General features: G+C 41.8%; 1 protein-coding gene and 1 long non-coding RNA gene across 7 annotated transcripts in view; both read left to right on the top strand.

Annotated features, from left to right (window-relative positions):
- The first annotated feature begins 225 nt into the window (after positions 1 to 225).
- MAF (MAF bZIP transcription factor) overlaps positions 226 to 20820 on the top strand; it is a 229772-nt gene continuing 209177 nt past the window's right edge. For 5 of the 6 annotated variants that reach the window (XM_039503893.1, XM_039503895.1, XM_039503896.1 and 2 more), the window contains exons 1-2: positions 1010 to 2657; positions 13460 to 13527. In XM_039503893.1, coding sequence (XP_039359827.1) covers positions 1630 to 2657; positions 13460 to 13493 — 1062 coding nt within the window. In that variant the 5' untranslated portion in view covers positions 1010 to 1629 and the 3' untranslated portion in view covers positions 13494 to 13527. Of the gene's footprint in view, positions 346 to 1009; positions 2658 to 13459; positions 13528 to 20820 lie in introns of those variants that run through there. The other variant, XM_039503898.1, reaches the window with a different exon arrangement.
- On the top strand, positions 9940 to 12077 carry LOC120384819. Its single transcript, XR_005589126.1, has 3 exons — positions 9940 to 9991; positions 10882 to 10929; positions 11989 to 12077. It is a non-coding gene; the product is annotated as an uncharacterized LOC120384819 (long non-coding RNA).

Below are 20820 nucleotides of genomic sequence, written 5' to 3'. Positions count from 1 at the left end.
GGGTGGCAAGCAGCTCTGCCGAACGTGTCACCCCTGGATGATGCAGGATGGATGGGGGAGGGCTGAATGTCATGATCAAGTCCAAAGTTTTTCCACTTTAACGTGAGCGTGCAAGTGGCCCGAACCCCGGCTAGGCGGGGATCCGATTCTACTTTGCGCGTGCACGAGACAGGAGGCAAAGGCCGCGGTGCGGCCGAAGTCTGCAGGAGGGATCGCTGGGCTTTGCTGCGCTCCTCCGCGGAGTTAACTCTTCCTAGCCTTGCTGCTGCTGCCGCCACTTTACCAGCCCTGCTGGGGGGACGGGACCAGAGTTTCATTTGCTTCCTTCACCAACATGCACTGAAAGTAAGTTTCTCTATGATGGACCCAGTGCCAGTCTCTTTAGTCCAGTATCTCAAAAGGTGCCGCCCTCCCCCCACCAGGTAGCACATCCTTAACTTTACACTTACCTTCGCTCCCCATTTCCAGACTCCCCTCCCAAACCCATCCCCGCCTTTTGGCGAAAGTCTCTGCGTTTCTCTGTACACTGTTCCCCACAGCAAGAGAAGGGCCTCTTACCCCTTCCGCCCGAGGATGGTTTAGGTAGGATCAGGTGTTTTATTAAAAAAAACCGTGCATTATGAGAAACAAGTTACTAAACAAATCTGTCACCTATAAATGCTTAAGCATGGCATGCAGAGAAAGAGAAAACAGCAAGAGTTTTAAGGCGGCTACGTTTATGCTTTCCTATTAAAAACAATGCAAGAAAAAAAAAGCACTGAATTGCCTGAATTCCCTAATATTTTCTCTCTCAACTCAGGTGCTAAACATTAAGCCCATGTGAAACCGAGTGCAAGGGTATGGTCAAGAAAGAGTTAAAAGTTTAGCCCCAGCTGACAGTCAGCTGATTGGCCCCTGATTGACAGCTTCGAAAAGTTTCCTTGTTTCTATACTATTATGCTAATGAGGACTGAGATTGAAGCAGCCCATTGGTCCAGACTGAAAGCTGACGTCAGGACTGCTATAAAACTCAGCAATGCTTTTAAACTCTACTGCTGGATGAGACCTTTAAAATGTTTTTCATCTTCTTGCTGTAGCTTTGGGGTTCCGTTTTTTCTTTCTTTCTTTTTTTTTTTTTGAAAGAAAAAATATTTTGGTTATCGCGCCAACTTAATTTCTTCTCTTTTTTTGTTGTTTTAATTTATCCTTCAGTATTTTCCCCTCCTCCTCTTCCCCGATGAACCTCTTCTCGGTTTGCACTTTGCATGAAAAAGACCAGAGGAAAGACATCATGAAGTGTTAAAAAATAATCACAAAGCCACCTTTGCAGCAGCAACAACAACTAACAATTCCAGCTGCAGTTCGCCAAGCTGCAAAAGAGAGAACCAACCTTTATGCAAAAGGCGAATAGAAAGAGCAACCCGCTCTGATGCATCATCAATACTATAGGCTCTGCAAAGGATAATAAAGAGAGAGAGAGAGGAAAAAAACAGTCGGTGCAAATTGGAGCGAAGGTTGCAAGGGGCTGGTGGAGAGAGAGAAGGAAAATAGATATTGCAAATAATCACGCTGGCTCACCCGGTTGCAACTCAGAGCAGTCCCCTCGCTCCTGGTGCGCACCCTTTCTGGAGGACTGTCAGCAGCAAAAGGATGGCATCAGAACTGGCAATGAGCAACTCCGACCTGCCCACCAGTCCCCTGGCCATGGAATATGTTAATGACTTCGATCTGATGAAGTTTGAAGTGAAAAAGGAGCCGGTGGAGACCGATCGCATTATCAGCCAGTGCGGCCGCTTGATCGCTGGGGGATCGCTCTCTTCCACCCCGATGAGCACGCCCTGCAGCTCGGTGCCCCCTTCCCCGAGCTTCTCAGCGCCCAGCCCGGGCTCTGGCACGGACCAGAAGACCCACCTGGAAGATTATTACTGGATGACCGGCTACCCGCAGCAGCTCAACCCAGAGGCGTTGGGATTCAGCCCCGAAGACGCGGTGGAAGCGCTGATCAACAGCAGCCACCACCAGCTCCAGAGCAGCTTCGATGGCTATGCTAGAGGGCAGCAGCTGGCCGCCGCGGCGGCCGGCACTGGGGGCTCCATGCCCGGGGAAGAGATGGGCTCTGCCGCCGCCGTGGTCTCCGCAGTGATCGCTGCAGCCGCGGCTCAGAACGGGGCACCCCACTACCACCACCATCACCACCCGGCTGGGCACCACCACCACCAGCAGCCGGGCAGCGTGCAGTCCAGCAGCAGTAGCAGCAGCAGCAGCAGCACCGGGGGAGGAGGTGGCGGAGGGGGTCTGCACCACCAGCACCACAGCAGCAGCCTGCATTTCGACGACCGCTTCTCGGATGAGCAGCTGGTGACCATGTCGGTGAGGGAGCTGAACAGGCAGCTCCGAGGGGTGAGCAAGGAAGAGGTGATCCGGCTGAAACAGAAGAGGAGGACCCTCAAAAACAGAGGCTATGCCCAGTCCTGTCGCTTCAAGCGGGTCCAGCAAAGGCACGTCCTGGAGTCAGAGAAGAACCAGCTGCTGCAGCAAGTAGAGCACCTAAAACAAGAGATCTCCAGGCTGGTCCGGGAGAGGGACGCCTACAAGGAAAAATATGAGAAGCTGGTCAGCAATGGCTTCAGAGAAAACGGATCCAGCAGCGACAACCCTTCCTCTCCAGAGTTTTTCATGTGAGTTCCAACAGCCTTGCCACCTTAAATAAAGTTCTCCATGTGAGTTATTGTTGGGGGCTTGCTAGATCAACAACCAAGCTTGCCACCTTATATTTTTTTAAACTCGAAACAATTAAAAACAAACAAAAAAAACAACAAAAAAGTTGTTTTTTTTAAGGTGGGGCTGGCTCATTGTTGGCCAACCTAAAGTTCTACATGAGTTTCTTTTCTGTTTTATTTTTGTGGGGGCTTGCAATGTGTTTTTTTTTTAACATAAGATCCAACTTGCCACCAACTCAGTTCTTCATATGAAGTTTGTTCTTCTTTGAAACCTGCCATCCACATTATATTTTTTTAAGTTCATGAGGGTTTTTTTTCTTTTGACCTTGCTGTGTCCAAAAAAGTAAAAGGTTTTTTTTTTGCCATCCTGAATTCTTCATATGAGATTTGAGCTTTGCAAATAAATAAATAAATAATAAAAAAAAACAAAAAAATACAAAAAATACAAAAACAATGTGAATTTTTTAGACTCCAGCTTGCTGAGTTCTATCAGTTTTTAGCGTTGTTGTGCTAAACTAGAGATGTACCTAGATCAACCTGCCAAAATCAAGCCTGCATCAGCCTTCAGTGTGTTCATGTGAGTTTTGGCCTTAATCTGCCAAACATGAGACTTAGTCTGCCATTAGATCCCATCTCATCTCATGCATTATGCTTGCTATTTTGTCTTAGCAACAATGGACTATGAAAAAGAGACATTATATTAATAAAACACCCTGCATGCTGGACATGTATGGTATAATTATTTTTTTTTCTTTTGCTTGGAAATGGACTTTTGGAGACTATTATGGCATGGCATTCATCCTTTTGTTTTATTGCCTCATCACTTTTTTGAGTTGAAAGCAAAAAAGTGCAACCTTTGATCTTCCTCCTCCTCTTCCTCCCCATTAAAGTTTGCGTCTGCTCTAAAACTGCTTTGAGTTACTCAAAACTTCAGACTTCCTTTTAAATGCACTGAAGCATTCCCTGTTTTAAAAAATGCCAGAATGGATTCTGATAACTTAATGTGGCAAAAAAAAAAAAAAAAGGAACTTTGGAAAGTTTTTTTTTTTAATCGCTTCTCAATTTGGGGACTTTAAAACCATGCTGTTGCCTAAAGCAGTCTAAAATTTATTTTTATGTGAACTGCCCCAAGTTTATTTCCTTCTTTCTTTTGCATCTGGTCATTGTCAAATGTGAATGCTCTGGGTTCCTAGTATATAATTTAATTCTAGTTTTTATCATCTGTACGCCCAGTTAAAATGTATGCTACAGATAAAGGAATGTTATAGATAAATTTGAAAGAGTTAGGTCTGTTTAGATGTAGATTTAAAAACAAAAAGATTGATGCACTAAATTGTTTACTGTTGTGATGTAAAGGGGGGTAGAATTTGCAATGGGACTGTTTTTTAAGAGTAGCTTATGCAGCATGTGCTTGCAACTTAAATATAAGTTGGGTATATGTAGTCCTTGCTATACCACTAACTGTATTTGAAAACCAAAGTATTAAAAGGGGGAGGCACCCCTGTTTATATCTATAGGGGTATTTTACATTCAAAATGTATTTTTTTTTCAAAATTGAAGTATTTGGGACTGAATTGCACTAAGATATAACCTGCAAGCATATAAAAAAAAAGACAAACCTGTTTAGAACGCTAATACAGTTTATGCAGTTATAAAGATGGCATTACTGCACAGTTTTAAGATGATGCAGATTTTTTTACAGTTGTATTGTGGTGCAGAACTGGATTTTCTGTAACTTCAAAAATTCCACAGTTTTAAAGGCAATAACCAGTAAATTTTATTTTCAGGGACTGATATCCTGTCTTTTAAAAAAAAATGGAAAGTAAATCTTACCACAATAAATATAAAAAAATCTTGTCAGTTACTTTTTCTTTTACATATTTTGCTGTGCAAAATTGTTTTATATCTTGAGTTACTAACCATGTGTGATGTTCTTATGTGCTTTTCTTTCATTTTCAACTTTATGGTTATATCAAAAGAGAGAATAATCTACAATAATAAACTGCATTTTTTGATTCTGTACTCAGTTTTTAGCGTGTAGTTTAAAAAGTTAAACAACTATGAAAGCAGTATCTAAGCCTAATACATTGCAGGGAAGTGATGCTGATACAAGAGTTGAACCCACTGATAAAAAGGAGAAGAGAAGTTAGCGGCCAGTTATATGTAAAGTGGAAAATTATCACCCACTAGAAATTAGTTATATGTCAGGCAGGTGAAAAACGTGATCTTTCAGGTACTTGGTATAATTTCTCAGTTTTGTAATGACTTAGAGAGCCTTAGTTGGTATGAGTCATATCGTGCCATCAATTTCAAGCCATTGATCTCAAAGGGAAGTTCTGCTGAAAAACCTGATGACTCGATATGGACCTAGATTTTGATTGTTTTATGATGGAGTAAAGTGAAAGGGAAGACTTAACATCCTCTTATCATCTGATCCCAGCAGAACAGTTTGTATGTAGTAAGAGATGACACTGCATCAGGTTTTTCTTGTCACATATTCATTTAATGTTCGAGATAAAGAGTTTTGGACATTTGGCAGATACCCCATTCTAACCTCCCTCCCCTCCCTTTTCCACATCATGGTTTTCTTGTCAGCCACAGGCTTTAGAAGGTTCAGTGCATTTAGGAGGGAAAAATAAAAAAAAATCGAAGGACTTCCAAGTTATTTGTCCTAAACAAACACTCAAAAAGGTTAATTTGCTAAAAAAATGTTAAGGTCCAAAGGTGTGTTCGTTACTATAGTCCTGCATACCAAAGGACATTTTCAGCTTTGAATATCTCCTAAAACAATTGACCCAGTTATTTTACAGTTACTTTCCCTAGCAGCTCCCAAATAAGTTGAGAGGTTTTGATAGCGTTTTCTCCAGTATTTGAATAGGATTAACTTTGTAGTTCATTTGAAAAACTTAGGCCTCTCTGAAGAATGTTACAGCTTCACTTGAATTTAGCTTTATCTCAGACTCATAAAAACCAACACTATTTATAAATTTCTTCTAAATTATAAAATAACCCCCAGTATATGGAGTGAGTGGAATTTAAAACATCACAGCAAACTGCACCAGAATTCTGTTCTTGGGGTGGTCGGGGGGGGGGGGGGAGAGAGAAACGGCTGTTTCTCAGAGAAACTGCTCCAGGTTGGGTCTTGCACTGTTTACTCAGGCAGAGTTCTCACTGATTTCAGGTCAGGACTGAAGGATCGGACCCTAAGTCATGCTCTGCTCAGGAAGGCCAAGTTTCCCTTAAAACACAACAGGTTGTGTCAACAGTCACATCGAGGGAGGAGATCAAGCATTGATTTCTGACTGAATCAGCTCCCATTAAAGTCAATGGCTAATAAATAAATCTCGGACTTTAGTGGTAGCAGAATGGGTCCTTTCAATGGGAACCTTTCATGGAGCTTTGGAACTGGTCCCTGGCATTAACCAATTCTGTTCTATATTCGCCCCTCCTCCTAAACACGAAGTCAATGGAGTGCCCTTTGGCATTTGACCTTCTGTTACACCACAATTTGAGTAATGGTTCAAGCTCCATATTCTGGTTAATTGGAGCTTCATATTCTAGTTAATATGTAATCTGAGGGTAAACTAGCTGCTATTGGCTGATTAGAAAATTATCTGCTCTCATAAAGATAGCAACTTTTTCTCCTTCTTGAAATGTTTAAACCTCTATTAGTGCCCACATTTTTCATAGCAGTCACTTGGGGACTGAATTATTCCAAAGAATTCACAAATATTGATATTTTCAGTAAACTGATAAGCACCTTACATTTAAAATTACCTTTTAAACTAATTCACTGCAGCAAGTTTCTCAGGCACAGATGCAGAGCCCCTCTTATGTGCAATCAATTTGTGGCACAACATTAACCCCCTTAATACAATTGATCTTACAGTTTAGTAACATGAAAAGGTGTAAGCAGTTATTAGGTTTACAACAGGATTTTGAGTCCAAGAAGAGGTGATAGAGCAAATGAAACATTGCTCTTTCTGGGTTTTGCTTCGTTGGTTTTAGTACACCCACAGTATAGGTAAAGGTTTTATGAACTGAGCTAAGAAAAGCCTTCCAAGAAATAGATTGTCAGAGGGAAAAAATACTCTGTACACACTCCAACAGAGAAAAGGCTGGTCTTTTTCCTAGCCCATGAACGTAACATATCAGTTTTTACTTCAGACTTAAAATGCATTGTCTTCCTTAGGCTGTATTTGAATCTCTGTCTGAAACACTGTTACATTGCAACTAAATAAAAAAAACCCACTACAAGCAAGTTTTAATAACCACCAAAGCAAACCACCTATTGGGGTTCTGTATGAATTTAAGGGGAGATCACAACTTTCCAGCAGAACTGCTTGCTGAGAACTAATTGGAACAGATCTGCTCTGAATAACCTATATTCATTAATCACCCCTTGCTTGAAGCATTCTGGCCTGTATCCTGCTAAGCCTCTCACTTAAACTCAGTGGTAAAATTCCATTGATTTGAATGGGGAGCAGGAGTCTGAACCCTATACTGACTTCTCACTCGTGTAAATCTCTTACTGAAGTCAGTGGAAGCTTTGCCTGAGTAAGGAGATATGGCCCCATATGTCAAAAGAGATAGTTAGTTCTTACTCTCCACATCGTTAACAGTGTCCCATTTCTGCCATCGCTCTATGGTTCTTTCTCATTTATTACCTGCATTGCAAAGAATGTTCATTAAGATGTGCACAAAAGAGGTGACCCTTTGCTCAGTTTCAAATATGGTTCAGTGTGATACAAAATACCCCCAACTCTTAAGCTTTTTCTAAAATGTAGCATAACCCCCTTCCCAACATCAAGGGTTCAGCTTAGTGGAGTGAAATATTTTTGTGTTTGTACGACAGTATTTTCCCTGCCTCTGCACACACGATCACATCTGAAAAGGGGAAAATATTCCTAGCCACCTGAGTGTATTTTTCTTTAATAACTCTCTGCAAGTGCAACTGTGCTGTTTACTCATTTTGTTCAGCAACAATAAAAATGTGGCTTTACTTATTAGAAAGGCTACTTCCCTTTTTTATTTACCTCACAATAAAAGCTCTTCTTTTAAAAAGCTTTTTCTTTTGGACAAACTTTGGCACAGCTGCTTCATTTCCCTGTATTCCCCACGCCCCGCAGTATGTGAGAAGTTCTTGATCAAGAATCATTCATAATTTTTAATACCAATTTATCTGACATAATATCAGACACAGAGTACTGCTGCTTCCTGGATTTAGGGAGGAAATGATGCATATATCAGAATTATCTGCTCAGATGCCAGAACCACATTGGTGTCATTTCAGCATGTGCAGCTTTGAAAGGAAATCCTCTGTATTTATTCCGAAGATCATCATCTGAACTAAACGGACTCACTCTTTCTGACACCTGTTCAGATGTTTGGATTTTAAAATTCCACATACAAAAATATTTTTTTTCAGTAGTGAAGATTTTAAATAAACATTTTCTCCTTTAAAATCACTAATGTCGTGTTGTCAGTAGATACCATAAAACATGGAGATTCCAGTTGTTGCTGTGGCAAATGTAATATATTTTGCATGCTTAACACATCTTTACATACACTCAGGTTGCCTGTATCCACATAATATCTATTTTAAGTGCACATCTGGTTATAAATAGCACAAGCTAGTACAACAGGGCACAAAAAAGGTGGGAGGTTGTTTAAAGAACTAATTTTTTCAGAGAAACAGTTGAGCATTCATACACTACAGTTTTAGCACTTTCTAATGAATTTAGCAGGCTCCGTGGATGCAAATCAATAGATTTTAATGGTGTACGCTCCACAGCATCTGTTACCGTAGGACAGTCAGTATAGAGTGGAATTGGTGGTGGAGGAGAACCCAAAATAAGGCTTACCACTCTTTGGAGGGTGAGTACACTCAGATTTGTGAACTCAAGACCAAGGCAATGCAAACTATTCCAAGATGAAAGCGATCGATGCGAGCGCTAAGTAACACGCGGGGGTAGATGCCTGTGCTGATACTTACAGCTAATCAGTTAAACTCCGACTATCTTAGTCACCATCACCTTGATCTGAATCCATAATTTGGCAGTGCGCTTGAGGGCAGCTTGTTATCGCTGATTACTCACCAAAATTATGAGTTGCCAGCGTGCTGTGCCCACATTTCTGGTCCTCAACTCGAAAACGGTGCAATTTCTTACACTGCAGTGAAATACTTTAGGCCTGTAGTTTTGGCAGTGGGTTGTACTGATGAAGATTGCCCTGCCTGTATAAGCGCTTGAGTTTAAGTACTGTATACTTTGACGTGTTTGCCTTCTAAATACATACCCACCAGACACCTTGCATGCAAGGAATGGAAGACAGAGCAGAAGTTTGCTGGAAGTCTCCTTTCCACAGGCATAGAGCGAGAGACAAATCAAGCAGTGTCTAAAGTTTCCAGCGGGGTGAGAGGATGAAGTGTCACCGATGGCCTCTCAATTGTTAATGTATAAAGAAGTACAGCCCCGAAAAATGTGCTCAGCAGCTTTTCCCTTTTAAAACAAAATGTTAATGGCTGTGTATGGAGGCGTAACGGGGCTCAACACCCCCATTTCAGTGCGTGATCTGGCCAACCGTTACCCTTCCTCTCCGCCTGGGTTTTACAAGCGTCCTTGAAGCCTCCGTGGTGTCAGGCAGACCAGCAATACACATTCATTTCCCAGGCTTGAGTTCGCCAGAATTTGGATCTACAGTCACACCCTAGCCAGCTGCAGAATGGCAAAGATTTTTGTTCCCTTTTGGCTTCTTACATCCAGGCTTGGATTATTTAAAATAAAGGACCCCCCAACAAAAAGAATTAACTCCCCCTCCCCAAGAAAATCTCTACCACTTAAATAACCCTTCCCCAAATTTCTCCCAAATAAACTCTTTGCTTCCAACGTATATTGGGCGTTCCTGAATGTAACCATCTGCCTGCGGGTTGATGTGTATCAATAGTTTTGTTATGACTCGGAATGTTTCTGGAAATGAAATACCTGATCTGAATCCGGTTAAATAGCATCCTGTTGACACTAACCCACAAATCCCAAACACTGCCCGAAGTACCGCTGAGGTTGCAATGTGGGGGGACTGAAGCAAAGGGCAGGGCGACTAAAACTCAGACGTAGTTTTTAAGTTTATGTCTCCTATTTCGGTCCTTTCCCCGCCACTTTATGATGTAAATATAAAGCGGTGTGGAGAGATCGGATGTGTAAATGTGTTCCGGTCCGGGTCTCCGTTTCCGATCCGGATAGCAGGAGAGGTCATTCCCTCGGGACACTGGGCTGAGGGAGGAAACAGCATTGGTGTATTTCCACCCCCACCCCCACCCCGGCACTGTCAGGGCTCAGGCCCGTCAGAAACGTGACCGCCAAGGGCCCGATCCTGCTCCCACGGAACTCAAAGGGGGGGGGGGCTCCCACGGACGGCAGTGGGGCCGGGGCCAAGGCGTTGCAAGGGACCACGGGCGGCGTCTGCCAGCCCCCGTGTGCCCTGCCCAAAGGGCGCAGACCCGCGCGCCCCCTCCCAGGGACCAGCCCAGCCCCGGCTGCCGGGCGGAGCCGCTCCGCCGCCTGGGGCCGGCGCGCTGCGGGGAGCAGGTGGCCCCGCGCAGGGGCCAGGGCCCGGGGCTGGCCGCTGGCCCCGACCCTCCCCGAGCGCCCGAGGCGGTTCCCGGCACGTGTTCGCCCCTGGAAGCCGCTTCGAGCCATAGCGGCGGGGAACCGGCTCCGTTCTGCCGGGGCTTTGCCCCGAGCTCGGTGGGGACGAGCCCTGGCCGAGCCGGGGGTGTTCGCACGAAGTGCCCCCCCCCGGAGGCAAATGGGCAGGGGCAGCCCCCTCCCCCCCAGCGGGGAGCCAAGGGGCTGCCTGCAAAGGGGGAGGCCCAGACCCGACGCGCTGGGGCAGGGGGAGGGGACCCCCCCCGGCCACCCTGAGCCTAGCCGGGGGGGGCGCAGGGGCTGGTCCCTCCCATGAATAGGGGGGTCTGTGTCCGGGCGTAGCCCAGCAAACAGGCCAGGCGGGTCACACCTCCCCAACCCCAGGCCAGGGGGCTCTCGGGCGGCCCAGCCTGGCTGTGTTACACCCTGGGGAGGGCGGGGGCTGCTCTGCAGCGGGGAGGGAGGGAGGCCGCCGCTTTTGTGTGTTGTCTAAAAATTCAATTCCTGAAGGATCCATCCATCCGTCCAAACCTTAGCGCCGGTGTGTCATGCAGGCGGCCTTCTGCTGACTGATCATCCCTTAGGTACGTTCCTGGAGCCAGCTGTGCTGCTCTTTTCTTTGGATTCGGCCCCTTTTCCCTCTTCTGTCTGATAACCTGGGCTCACTTAAACTTGATCCAGAGCCCGCTGCAGTCAATGGGAGTCTTTCAATTAGGTTTGGGATCAGAGCCTTGGTGGCTGGAGGAGAGGAGAGGTTTGGGGGAGGTTTGGGCTGCATGCTTTGTAAATCATTTGCAGTTGGGAGAAGAACAGTTTTCCAAATCCAGATGAATTTCTCTCTCTCTCTCGGAGATAGAGTTTAATGCTCCATTTTAACACAGGCTGATTATCCTACCTGGAGCCAGAACCGTCCCTTTCACTGATTTTTAAAAGTAGAAATTTACAAGGTCTTGGGAACTAACTTTAAAAAGTGGGTTTTGTGTGTGGACATCAGTTCCTAAAGTTGTGGTGTTCTTTAAAAAGAGTCCCAGCTTTCTCAAACATTTGAGGCCCTTGCAATGAAACATTGGCAGTGATGAAAGGTAAGTAACACAAATAAAAAAAAGATCTAGTTCCTTTCCTCGCCCTCCCCTCCCCCGCCCCCAACTGCTTTCTAATTCACTGATGAAAGTACTGTAATACATAAGAAGCCAGGCCAGAGTTTGCAATACATTTCAGTTTTGCAATGTCGGATGAACAGACTTCACTTTTGATAAGAGACCTACTGCAGAGTCACTTTGGAGTCAGGAATAATATAAGATTAAATCTGCTTAAAATTGTATATTCATGCCACACCAGATTCAGTCTCTAAACTGAGCACAGTCTTTCAGCAGCCTTTATTGTAAAATCCTTTTTAACACACTGCATTATAGAGGAGCACATTTATTAAATGATAACTCTCATGTACCAACTTTGTCAAATTAAAAGAAGAAGAAAAAGAAGTGTTATCAGCCGTGTTAAATTAATAAATCTGCTTAGTCTCTCCAGGCTGTTTTAGTGCTGCGTTTCTTGGAATCTCTTTTTATTAATACCTGATCTTCAAATAAACCTGTTAAATGATTCCGTGCACTGTGCCTGTGAGATACATGTCCACTTTTTTTCAGTTCTCCTTGGAATTGATTGAACTATTGTGGTTCTAGATAAGGGATATCCTCATCAAAGACTAAAGATAATGGAGCAGGCTGACCACAACACTTTTTTGGATGGTCTTCAGGTGTGAGAATTGAATACCTATTCCTCCCAACTAAATGCATTAAGAACAGGATGGATTCATCAATTGGCATGAGAGCAGAGGTCATCTTGAGGAAAATTACACCAAAGGTCTAAAAAAGTCATCTGCTTTAAGAGATCCTGGGCAGGATGCCAAATATTACATATAAGGAGACACTGTCCCTTTTCTCCAAAAATAACAGACAGGATCAACAAGATTGTTAGGGAGGCAAAGGAGCTGTCTTGAAAAGGAGCTGTCTTGCTTTGCTATGAACGTGTATGTGGGCATTTATATATGTATACATGCATGATTTGATTGAAACATTTCTGAATAAACATGACCTAATGTAAAATTTCTCACTACCCGGAAACATTGTTTTAAGTGGCATGCTTGAAAATATTTAAATACGCCACTCTATTCAGTTTGATGTTGAAAGTGATCTTTACATTGTGGAATAATAATTTAGTTGGCACAAATTGTACAGTTGATTTTTAAAAAAAAAGCTGCAGAGCTGTTTTGCAATCAAAATGCCAAATAAACCCATAGATAGTCTTGATTTTTTTTTCAATCTTAAATCAGGTATGCAATTTTTTCTTGCTATGTTTATGTCATGATATGACAATACATTGATGTAGCTGCAGCTATACTTCCCGCAGAATACTGGCTGTATATATGTATACATAGTGTATATATAGTCCATTGGAGAAAGTTAGATGTAACAAACATAACAAAATATCCATATTTAAAGAGCATAGATTGACTCACTGGTTTATCTCACTTATTGTACAAAGATTCATTGTAACTGTGTTGAATCTTTTAAAATTAGATTTTAAATATATTTTGACAGTCTGAACTTGTATAGTGTGAGTAACTGTAGGGAGAAATGACAGCTCTGGTTTTGTTATTAAACTGCTGTCTGGAAAATAATGGACTATGTACAGAAATTGGTAATTATTTTGCCAGTTACATTAGCACAACTAATAATAATAAAGATTTTTATTTAAGAAAACTATAGGAAAACTAAATGCTTTCACCTATTGTAGTTTGATATTCACTGTCAAGACAAAAATTGTATTTTTGTTTTTCTAAGATAATTGTGCTATCACTAGGATCCTCCTGTTATTAATGTGAATAAAGGCCAGGCATGCTATTTAAAAATTGTTTCATTTTAAACAGTGTTCCATTAAGTTCATCAGCACTAGAACACTGTTAATAATTTAATTTCAGAGAGTCTTCTGTATTATTTAACATCCAATCAGAACAGTTCTGCTCTGTACAATATCAGTAAAAGTGACATATTTTACAGTGTTTTAAAATTCTTTATTAATTATGTTTTGTTTATTTTAATATATTTACTACATTAGGTACCCAAGAGAATCTTCTACATCGGTGATGTGAAAATGCCTGTTGCCTGAAGTAAAAAAAAAAAAAGGTACATTTTGATTTTCATTTGCATACTTGAGTAAGAGGGTTTTTTTTCCTCTGTTTTGTTTTGTTTGTTAATACGAAACTTACTTAATAACCCATGGAAGTTAGATTGGGCTCATATTCAGGTGTGTAAAAGTGACATGGGCAATGTGAATGTTTTCTACTTTTGTTTACTAAGCATGTCTTCTATGTGGTATAATTTATATTTTATTCCTTGCAAACATCTTATTTTTTTGTCTTCAAATGCTGGCATTCAGAAACTAGCTATGGAGGTTGAGTATGAGACTACAGAAGATCTGTCTCAAATTTTGATGAAAATGATAGATCTCTGTATTGTTTTACGTACATGCCCAGAATTTCCAATTGAATGAGAAGCATGATACCGTCTTCCTCTCCCAAATCACATCCATTCAGTCTATCACATTTACAGAATATACAATATTAATGAAAATGAGAAGATCAAACTTTTATACACACACACACACACCTCCTTAGATTCAGGCAGACATATGGTCCATGGGATCTGTTTATTATCAGGCTCAACTGTAAAAAAAACACTAAGCGGTTTAAATGGGATTTTCAATTACAGAGATCCCTGTGTGAGTTTAATTATGAAATCTCTTATTTTGGACAAGAATACAACCTATAACACTTATATCAACAATTAAGGGGTGTTAAAAACTAACAGTGCTTTGTTTAATATTAGCTAGTGCAACTGAGTTTTATTTTTATTTAAAATTTGGCTGACTGTGTGGAGAAGTGGGGTTGATCCTGTAGAATTCATGCAAGTCAAACTCCCATTGACATTTGCAGGAGTTTTGCTTGGGTATAGACTGCAGGATTGGGCCAGGGGAGAACTTCATAAGAGACACATTTTGTGATCTGATTCTCCTCTCAACTTACATGAGTTATACACGGGCGTAACCTCACTGATATCTGTAAATTTACAACTGATTTATAGCGTTTTAAGCAAGAAGAAAATCCGACTCCTAGTTTTATTATGGGTCCTTGCAGAGTATATTATGTTGCATATATTGAATAGGCTTGAATAAGAATTTTAAACATAGTCAAGATACTTGTTTTCACTGTTCAGGGACAGTGTATTGTCTATCAGCTCATTGCTAACAAGAGTTCTTTATTTAAAATAATCTAAGAGCAATCATTGCTAATTTTGTTCAGTTATCTATGGACATGTTTTTAAAAAGTGTTTAATTTAATGTGTAATTGTAATAACAGGACTTATATAGGCACAATGTACCCTGGCCTGGAAAATAGACACAATAATTTCATTTACTTGTATATTTTTTGGTCGTCCTGTTAGGCATTGTTTAAAAAACAGATCCCGTTACTTTGAAACAAATATATATTGGGTCTAGGAGGAGTTAATGAACTTCTATGGCCAGGTTGAGATTGGACTGACCCCTATGGTAATATTTCATCTAAGGTTACTGTCGGGAGAGAAATCAAATTTCAGCTATGAACATGATTGACAGGTAAATGCAAGAAAAAGAGAGACATCTGCTCAGATGGGGAATTTGGGAAGGAGAAGGCCAGTTCAGAGAAGTTTCTCTGTGATATTAGGAATAATAAGCTTAGATATGAAAAGTCCAATACTGCGCACTCTCTGGAGACTCACTTAGTTTATTCTCATAAAGTCAGTTTGGTTAAGGGAATTTAATACTATAAGGGGATAGTAGTGGACAGTGGTCTCAGTGATCTCATTGCTAATTTGATTTCTTTGAAGGAATTATGTTATTTCTAGCATATTTGTAGCAATGCAGGCAATTGATATGATGTGTGTAAATAAAGTCTATTGTAGCTGTTGATTAAGATACAGTCACTATACAAACATCTCTTTTGTTATATGTAAAGGTAGTAAGATTATGGACCAAATAAATCCTTGGCATAATTCCATGCACTTTTTCCTGTGAAAGTCAGTGGGAGTTGGTTCATGTTCCTGATATATATCACTATATTAATAATGAAATTAAGATATCAGCATGAATATGAGGTGGTATTTTATGAGATAATCCATATAAAGATGGGATGGGCAAACTTTTTGGCACGAGGGCCACATCTGGGTATGGAAATTGTATGGTGGGCCATGAATGCTCACAAAATTGGGGGGTTGGGATGTGGGAGGGGGTGAGGGCTCCAGCTGGGGGGTGTGGGCTTTGTGGTGGGGCCAGAAATGAGGAGTTCAAGATGCGGGAGGGAGCTCTGGGGCGGTGTGTTGGGGGGTGAGGGCTCTGGCTGGGAGTGCGGGCTCTGGGGTGGGACTGGGGATGAGGGGTTGGGGGGTGCAGAAGGGTGCTTCCAGCTGGGACCAAGGGATTTGGAGGGCGGGAGGAGGATCAGGACTGGGGCCGGGGGTTGGGGTGCAGGCGGGGGTCAGAGGTGCAGGCTCCAGGCAGCATTTACCTCAGGCAGGTCCCAGAAGCAGCAGCATATTCCCCCTCCGGCTCCTACACGGAGCCACAGCCAGGCAGCTCTGCGCGCTGCCCCGTCCACTGGTGCTGCCCCTGCAGCTCCCATTGGCCACGGTTCCCAGCCAGTGGGAACTGCAGGGGCCATGCTTGGGGCGGGGGCAGCGTGCAGAGCCCCCTGGCTGCCCCTACACGTCGGAGCTGGAGCGGGGAGATGCTGCTGCTTCCGGGAGCCGTGCAGAGCCACGGCACGCATGGAGCGGGGCAAACACCTGATCCCACTCCCCAGCTGGAGCGCCGGAGCAGGGAAAGCCCCCGATGCTGCTCACCGGCGGGAGTGTAAGGGCCAGATTAAAATGTCTGAAGGGCCGAATGTGGCCCCCAAGCAATAGTTTGCCCACCCTGATATAAAGCCTCTAGTGATGTTAGTGTGGGTCTTGTGCAAGATTGAAGGCTGGTATATAGCCCTAAACATTCTTTCCCAATGTATTTGTTACACTATCCAACCTTTCCTGTTAATTTTATTTGGTGCAGAAAAGCATTTCCACTTTCTAGCATAAGGGAGTCAACAGCAAGGGCCAAATTATGCTGTGTGATATGTGTCTCCATTGCCTTTGACGTCAGTGGGATTTGTGTGAAGGCCAAATTTGGTGGTTCTTACACAGCCCGTAATATAATATTTTTGTTCCCCTTAAAAGTGAACGGCAAGAGCAAATCTAATCTTTACAGTTTATAGTTGCCTCATAATATTTTTTTTCAAAATAAATGAGTTCTTTTTGTTTATTTTTGGACGATTACCTTAGTAATTTTTGGAGGGCTGCATTGACGGTAACTCAGTAGCGTGGAACCTAAACTGCAACTCATCTGCCTCTCTTCTGAGGAGGAAGAGATAGTGGGTTAAATCCTGACCCAGTGAAGTCAATGACAAAACTCTCACTGACTTCCAGGGGCCAGAATTTCAGCCAGTGTGTTTAAGGGCTGTCTAGGCTGGAAGCTATACTGGTATAAGGAAAGGTGTGAATGCACACTTATATAACTCCCCATATGGACACACTTATTTTGGAATAAAAATGACTTTTTCCAGTTGGTTTAAGGTTGTTTTGGAGATGGCTTTTTCTAGTATAGTTTAAACCATTCTTATTTCAGAAGAAAAGTGTCCATAGGGAAAGTTATACCAGTATAACTCTCTTGGTATAATTATACAGATGTAGTTTTGCCATTGAATTTCCCTATGTAGACAAGCCCTAAAGTTAAGGTGAGGATAAGGAGAAGTAAAGAACACACACACATTTCCTTTCCCTTTTGCAGTTTACCATTAAGAACTTTCAGGCAAGGGAAACCTTTTAAATAAAGCAAGCTTAAAATAGAAATCTATTCACCTTTCATTTGACTTTTTAGGATTTGCTCATTGTACCCACGCATAGTTATTAAAAGGACGTGTTTGTACAGGAACTTGCTCTTTCCCATGCTTCGTTCCTGTCCAGCTTTAATCTGCATTGAAGTCAGAATGTAGACTTCAACATTCATTTTCGTGGCAACAGACTGTGATGTCACAAACACTGGATGATGACTTCAATAGAGACAGTAGAAGGCTGGGTCTTAAACACACAAGTTCTTTTCTAGGGCTAAATGTCTGATATAATGGAAAGGGAATATAGGCAATAAGTAACCAGCTAAATTTCTGCGTGTATGAATGAGCTGTGTTTGAGTTTGCAGTGGTGTGTAAGTACCTCTTTACAAATTGATTTCATTTTAATAATTCTAAATTATGCATAAAACTTCCGTGGCATATCGAAGTCAGTAGAAGCCACGTATGTGCACATATAGCCAAACTAGGCCCTTTTTTATATTCGTCCTGATTCAAAAGGAAGGTATTTTACTATGTTAGCCAAGAGAATGGGAGCAAAACCCCCACCATGTGCAATTTACAGGGTGTTTTACAGAAATTCTAGGTAAAACAAGTTTGATACACCATGAAAGCTTAAACTTAAATACTGTAAAATCCTATGTCTTCATGTCATCCGTATTCATCTGAAGAGAGAGTGAAAACAGCTTGTGTCCTTATAATCGAAGAACAGATCTTTTTATCACTGGTGGCTTAATCTGGCAGTTATTACTCAGGCAAAACTCCCATCAAGGTCAATTTATTAGTTTTGCTTGAGTTTAGAATTAAGACCTGAAACATCTTTGCACTAGTGTGATTTCTGCTGCTGTTTAGTTCTAACATAGAATTTTAGTTTATGTGCTAATAGATACAGTCTTTCTTCGGGCTTTTCAGTGTTTGTCATTTACCAAATGAGCTACACTTTTAAAATATACAGTTCACATTGATCAGAGACTGAAAAAGTAGCTCTTTAACATGCAATATGTTAAACGTATTTCTTATGGCTCCAAAAGGTGCAGTGCTTAGAAAAGGAGACAGGTTTAGTCTAACTATATAGACTCGCTGTGAGACCTTAGTCAAATCAATTGATCCCTTATTTAGCAAGGTACTTAAGCACTTGCCTAGCTTTAAGCATGAGTAGTCAGTTCCATTGGCTTCATCTAAACATCTGTTGCCTTTGATCTCTGTATACCTCACTTTACCTAGCTATACAATTAGGTTATTAACTCTCACCTTAGAGGGGTGTTAGGAGAATTAAGAAATATTTGTAAAGCTCTCTGATGCCTTCTGCTGAAAGGGGTTTATGTAACTATCTTGTTTGTAGTAGTGTTGTAGCTGTGGTGGTTCCAGAATATTAGAGAGACAAGGTGGGTGAGGTCATATCTTTTATCGGACCAACAGAAAAAATGGTGTGTGCCAGTTTTTGTCCTCCACGTTTACTGCCTTTTTTTAGTTTTTACTAATTTTTTCCTTCCTTTGTTTTAACCAGTGAGAAGCTTGTCTCTCTCCTCAACCAGAAGTTGGTCCAATAAAAGATATGACCTCACCCGCCTTGTCTCTCTAATATGCTGGGACCTATATGGCTACAACAACACTGCATAGATAAATATCTGTCATTTATATTTGTTTTGTGTCCTTAGTTCATCACTCTGGGTGAGGAATATAAATGACAGGTATTTAGATACAATGGTTCTGACTACTCATTATTTACGTTCCCCTGAAACGCTTAAAACAGGACTTAAGTGGTCTGTCGGACTTGTGCGTGCCCTTTGCCCAGATGTGAATTTCATCCCCTGAACGAAGTGGGAGGTTTGGGTGCCCAATTAAATACAAGGAGCAGGCCCTCAAATAGCCAGGGGTTTTCTGAAAGCCAGATCCAAACGGTTTTTTTTTTTAATCATTGTAAATATAACATGACTCATTACCTTAAGCAGAATGATGTGTCCTTGAAAACCCTTCATTACTGGTTCACTGGCTCATACATGCTCACACTCACAAACCAGCTGCCAAGACTTATGGAGGTCAGGGCGCCTTGTTCATTTCCCCGCCCCCTTGTCAATGCCATTACATTAGTTCCCAAAGTTTAAGCCATTTTCGCTTACCAGTTGTGCAGCTTTTATTTTTGTCTATCAAAATTATTGCTATTGTTTTCCCCGGCCCTACTTTCTTCCCCAGATCCAATAATGGAATCTTCAGCTATGAATTTGCTAACCATAAAGATTTTTGCTTGAGCTGTTTTCAAAATGCTGTGGTAAAAAAAAATAACAATAATAAGCCTGTGAACAACATGCTGTGCCACTCTCTCAAGCATTGCACATCTACGGGAAAGATAATAAAGATATTAGCACTCATATAATTTCAGATAGGAAATGAAACCAGACATGAAAGAGACACTAGCTCCAGCTGTTGAGTAGGAATCAAACTAGCTATGGGAATTACAGGTACTGTCACTGGAGACAGCCTGACTTCTGAGAAATGACCTCAGGTGTAGAAGCTTGCTGTGGCCCCTTGCAGATATTAACACCTAATTAACAATCTGCAAGAGCATCCTACAACTTAATCACCAGTGAGGTGAGAATGACAATCAGACAGAGTAGAAGGAATAGAAGAAGAGAAATGGTAATTTTTCCTCTGCATGCATCGTCTAATAACCATGGTTATTCAGATGCAGCTAAATGCGATTTCCTTTTAGTCATTTCAGTCTATTGGAAGGCACAATATATTCATTTGCTAGCAGGTAGGGAGCGGAGGTGAGAATTGAATTGATCTGAGATACTCTGAAAAATTGACCTGGAGGTCATTCATAGTTTACATTGGGAAGTGAGACCAAGTTTATTTCTTCTCCGTCTTCCTCTTGCACCATTTTTTTGCTTCCAGACATGTTATCTTGCATTGTGTAATTATTTAAACATACTCTGATTCCAAGTACCGTGTTCTCTCAAAGTTAATCAAAATAAAGAGACCTTTTGTTAGTGGTGATAAGTAATTAAATAGCTGGTTTCACGTTATGTGGTAGTATCGTACTGAGTTATTGACGTCTTAGAATCTGGTTTCCCGGCCTTATGCAACATTAAGGAAATCTGCTCTGCCCTTGCACTAGGGTGATGCAGTTGCACCAGAGCAAACTCTAGCGGTGGATCCACTGCTTTGGCACAAAGTAGAGCTTATGTTGGTCCAGCTTAATCGGGTTCCGTACCAAACTAAGAATTTCATTAATGCAGGTAAGGCTGAAAGCTGCAGGATTGGGTCCTTAACTGTGTTTTGGTTTTGAGTATATACGATCCTAAAAGAGCGAAGATTGTTTGAAGTCAGCCAGTAATAAAAACAGCTGTCAGTCAATTGGCGGGTATTAGACAACTCATATGTGTAAGGATTGCTCATGTGAGTAGGGGTGTGTAGGATTCGTTCCTAAAATTTTGGTATGTAAAATAAAAAGCGGAGTGGGGAAAATGGTGCATGCCCCTTGTTTTCCTCCACATTTACTACT

This window comes from Mauremys reevesii, linkage group 16, assembly GCF_016161935.1.
Source record: "Mauremys reevesii isolate NIE-2019 linkage group 16, ASM1616193v1, whole genome shotgun sequence".
In the NCBI taxonomy this organism is placed as follows: Eukaryota; Metazoa; Chordata; order Testudines; family Geoemydidae; genus Mauremys; species Mauremys reevesii.
The sequence above is the reverse complement of the archived record's forward strand: the minus strand, read 5'-3'. Positions and strand labels throughout refer to the sequence as shown.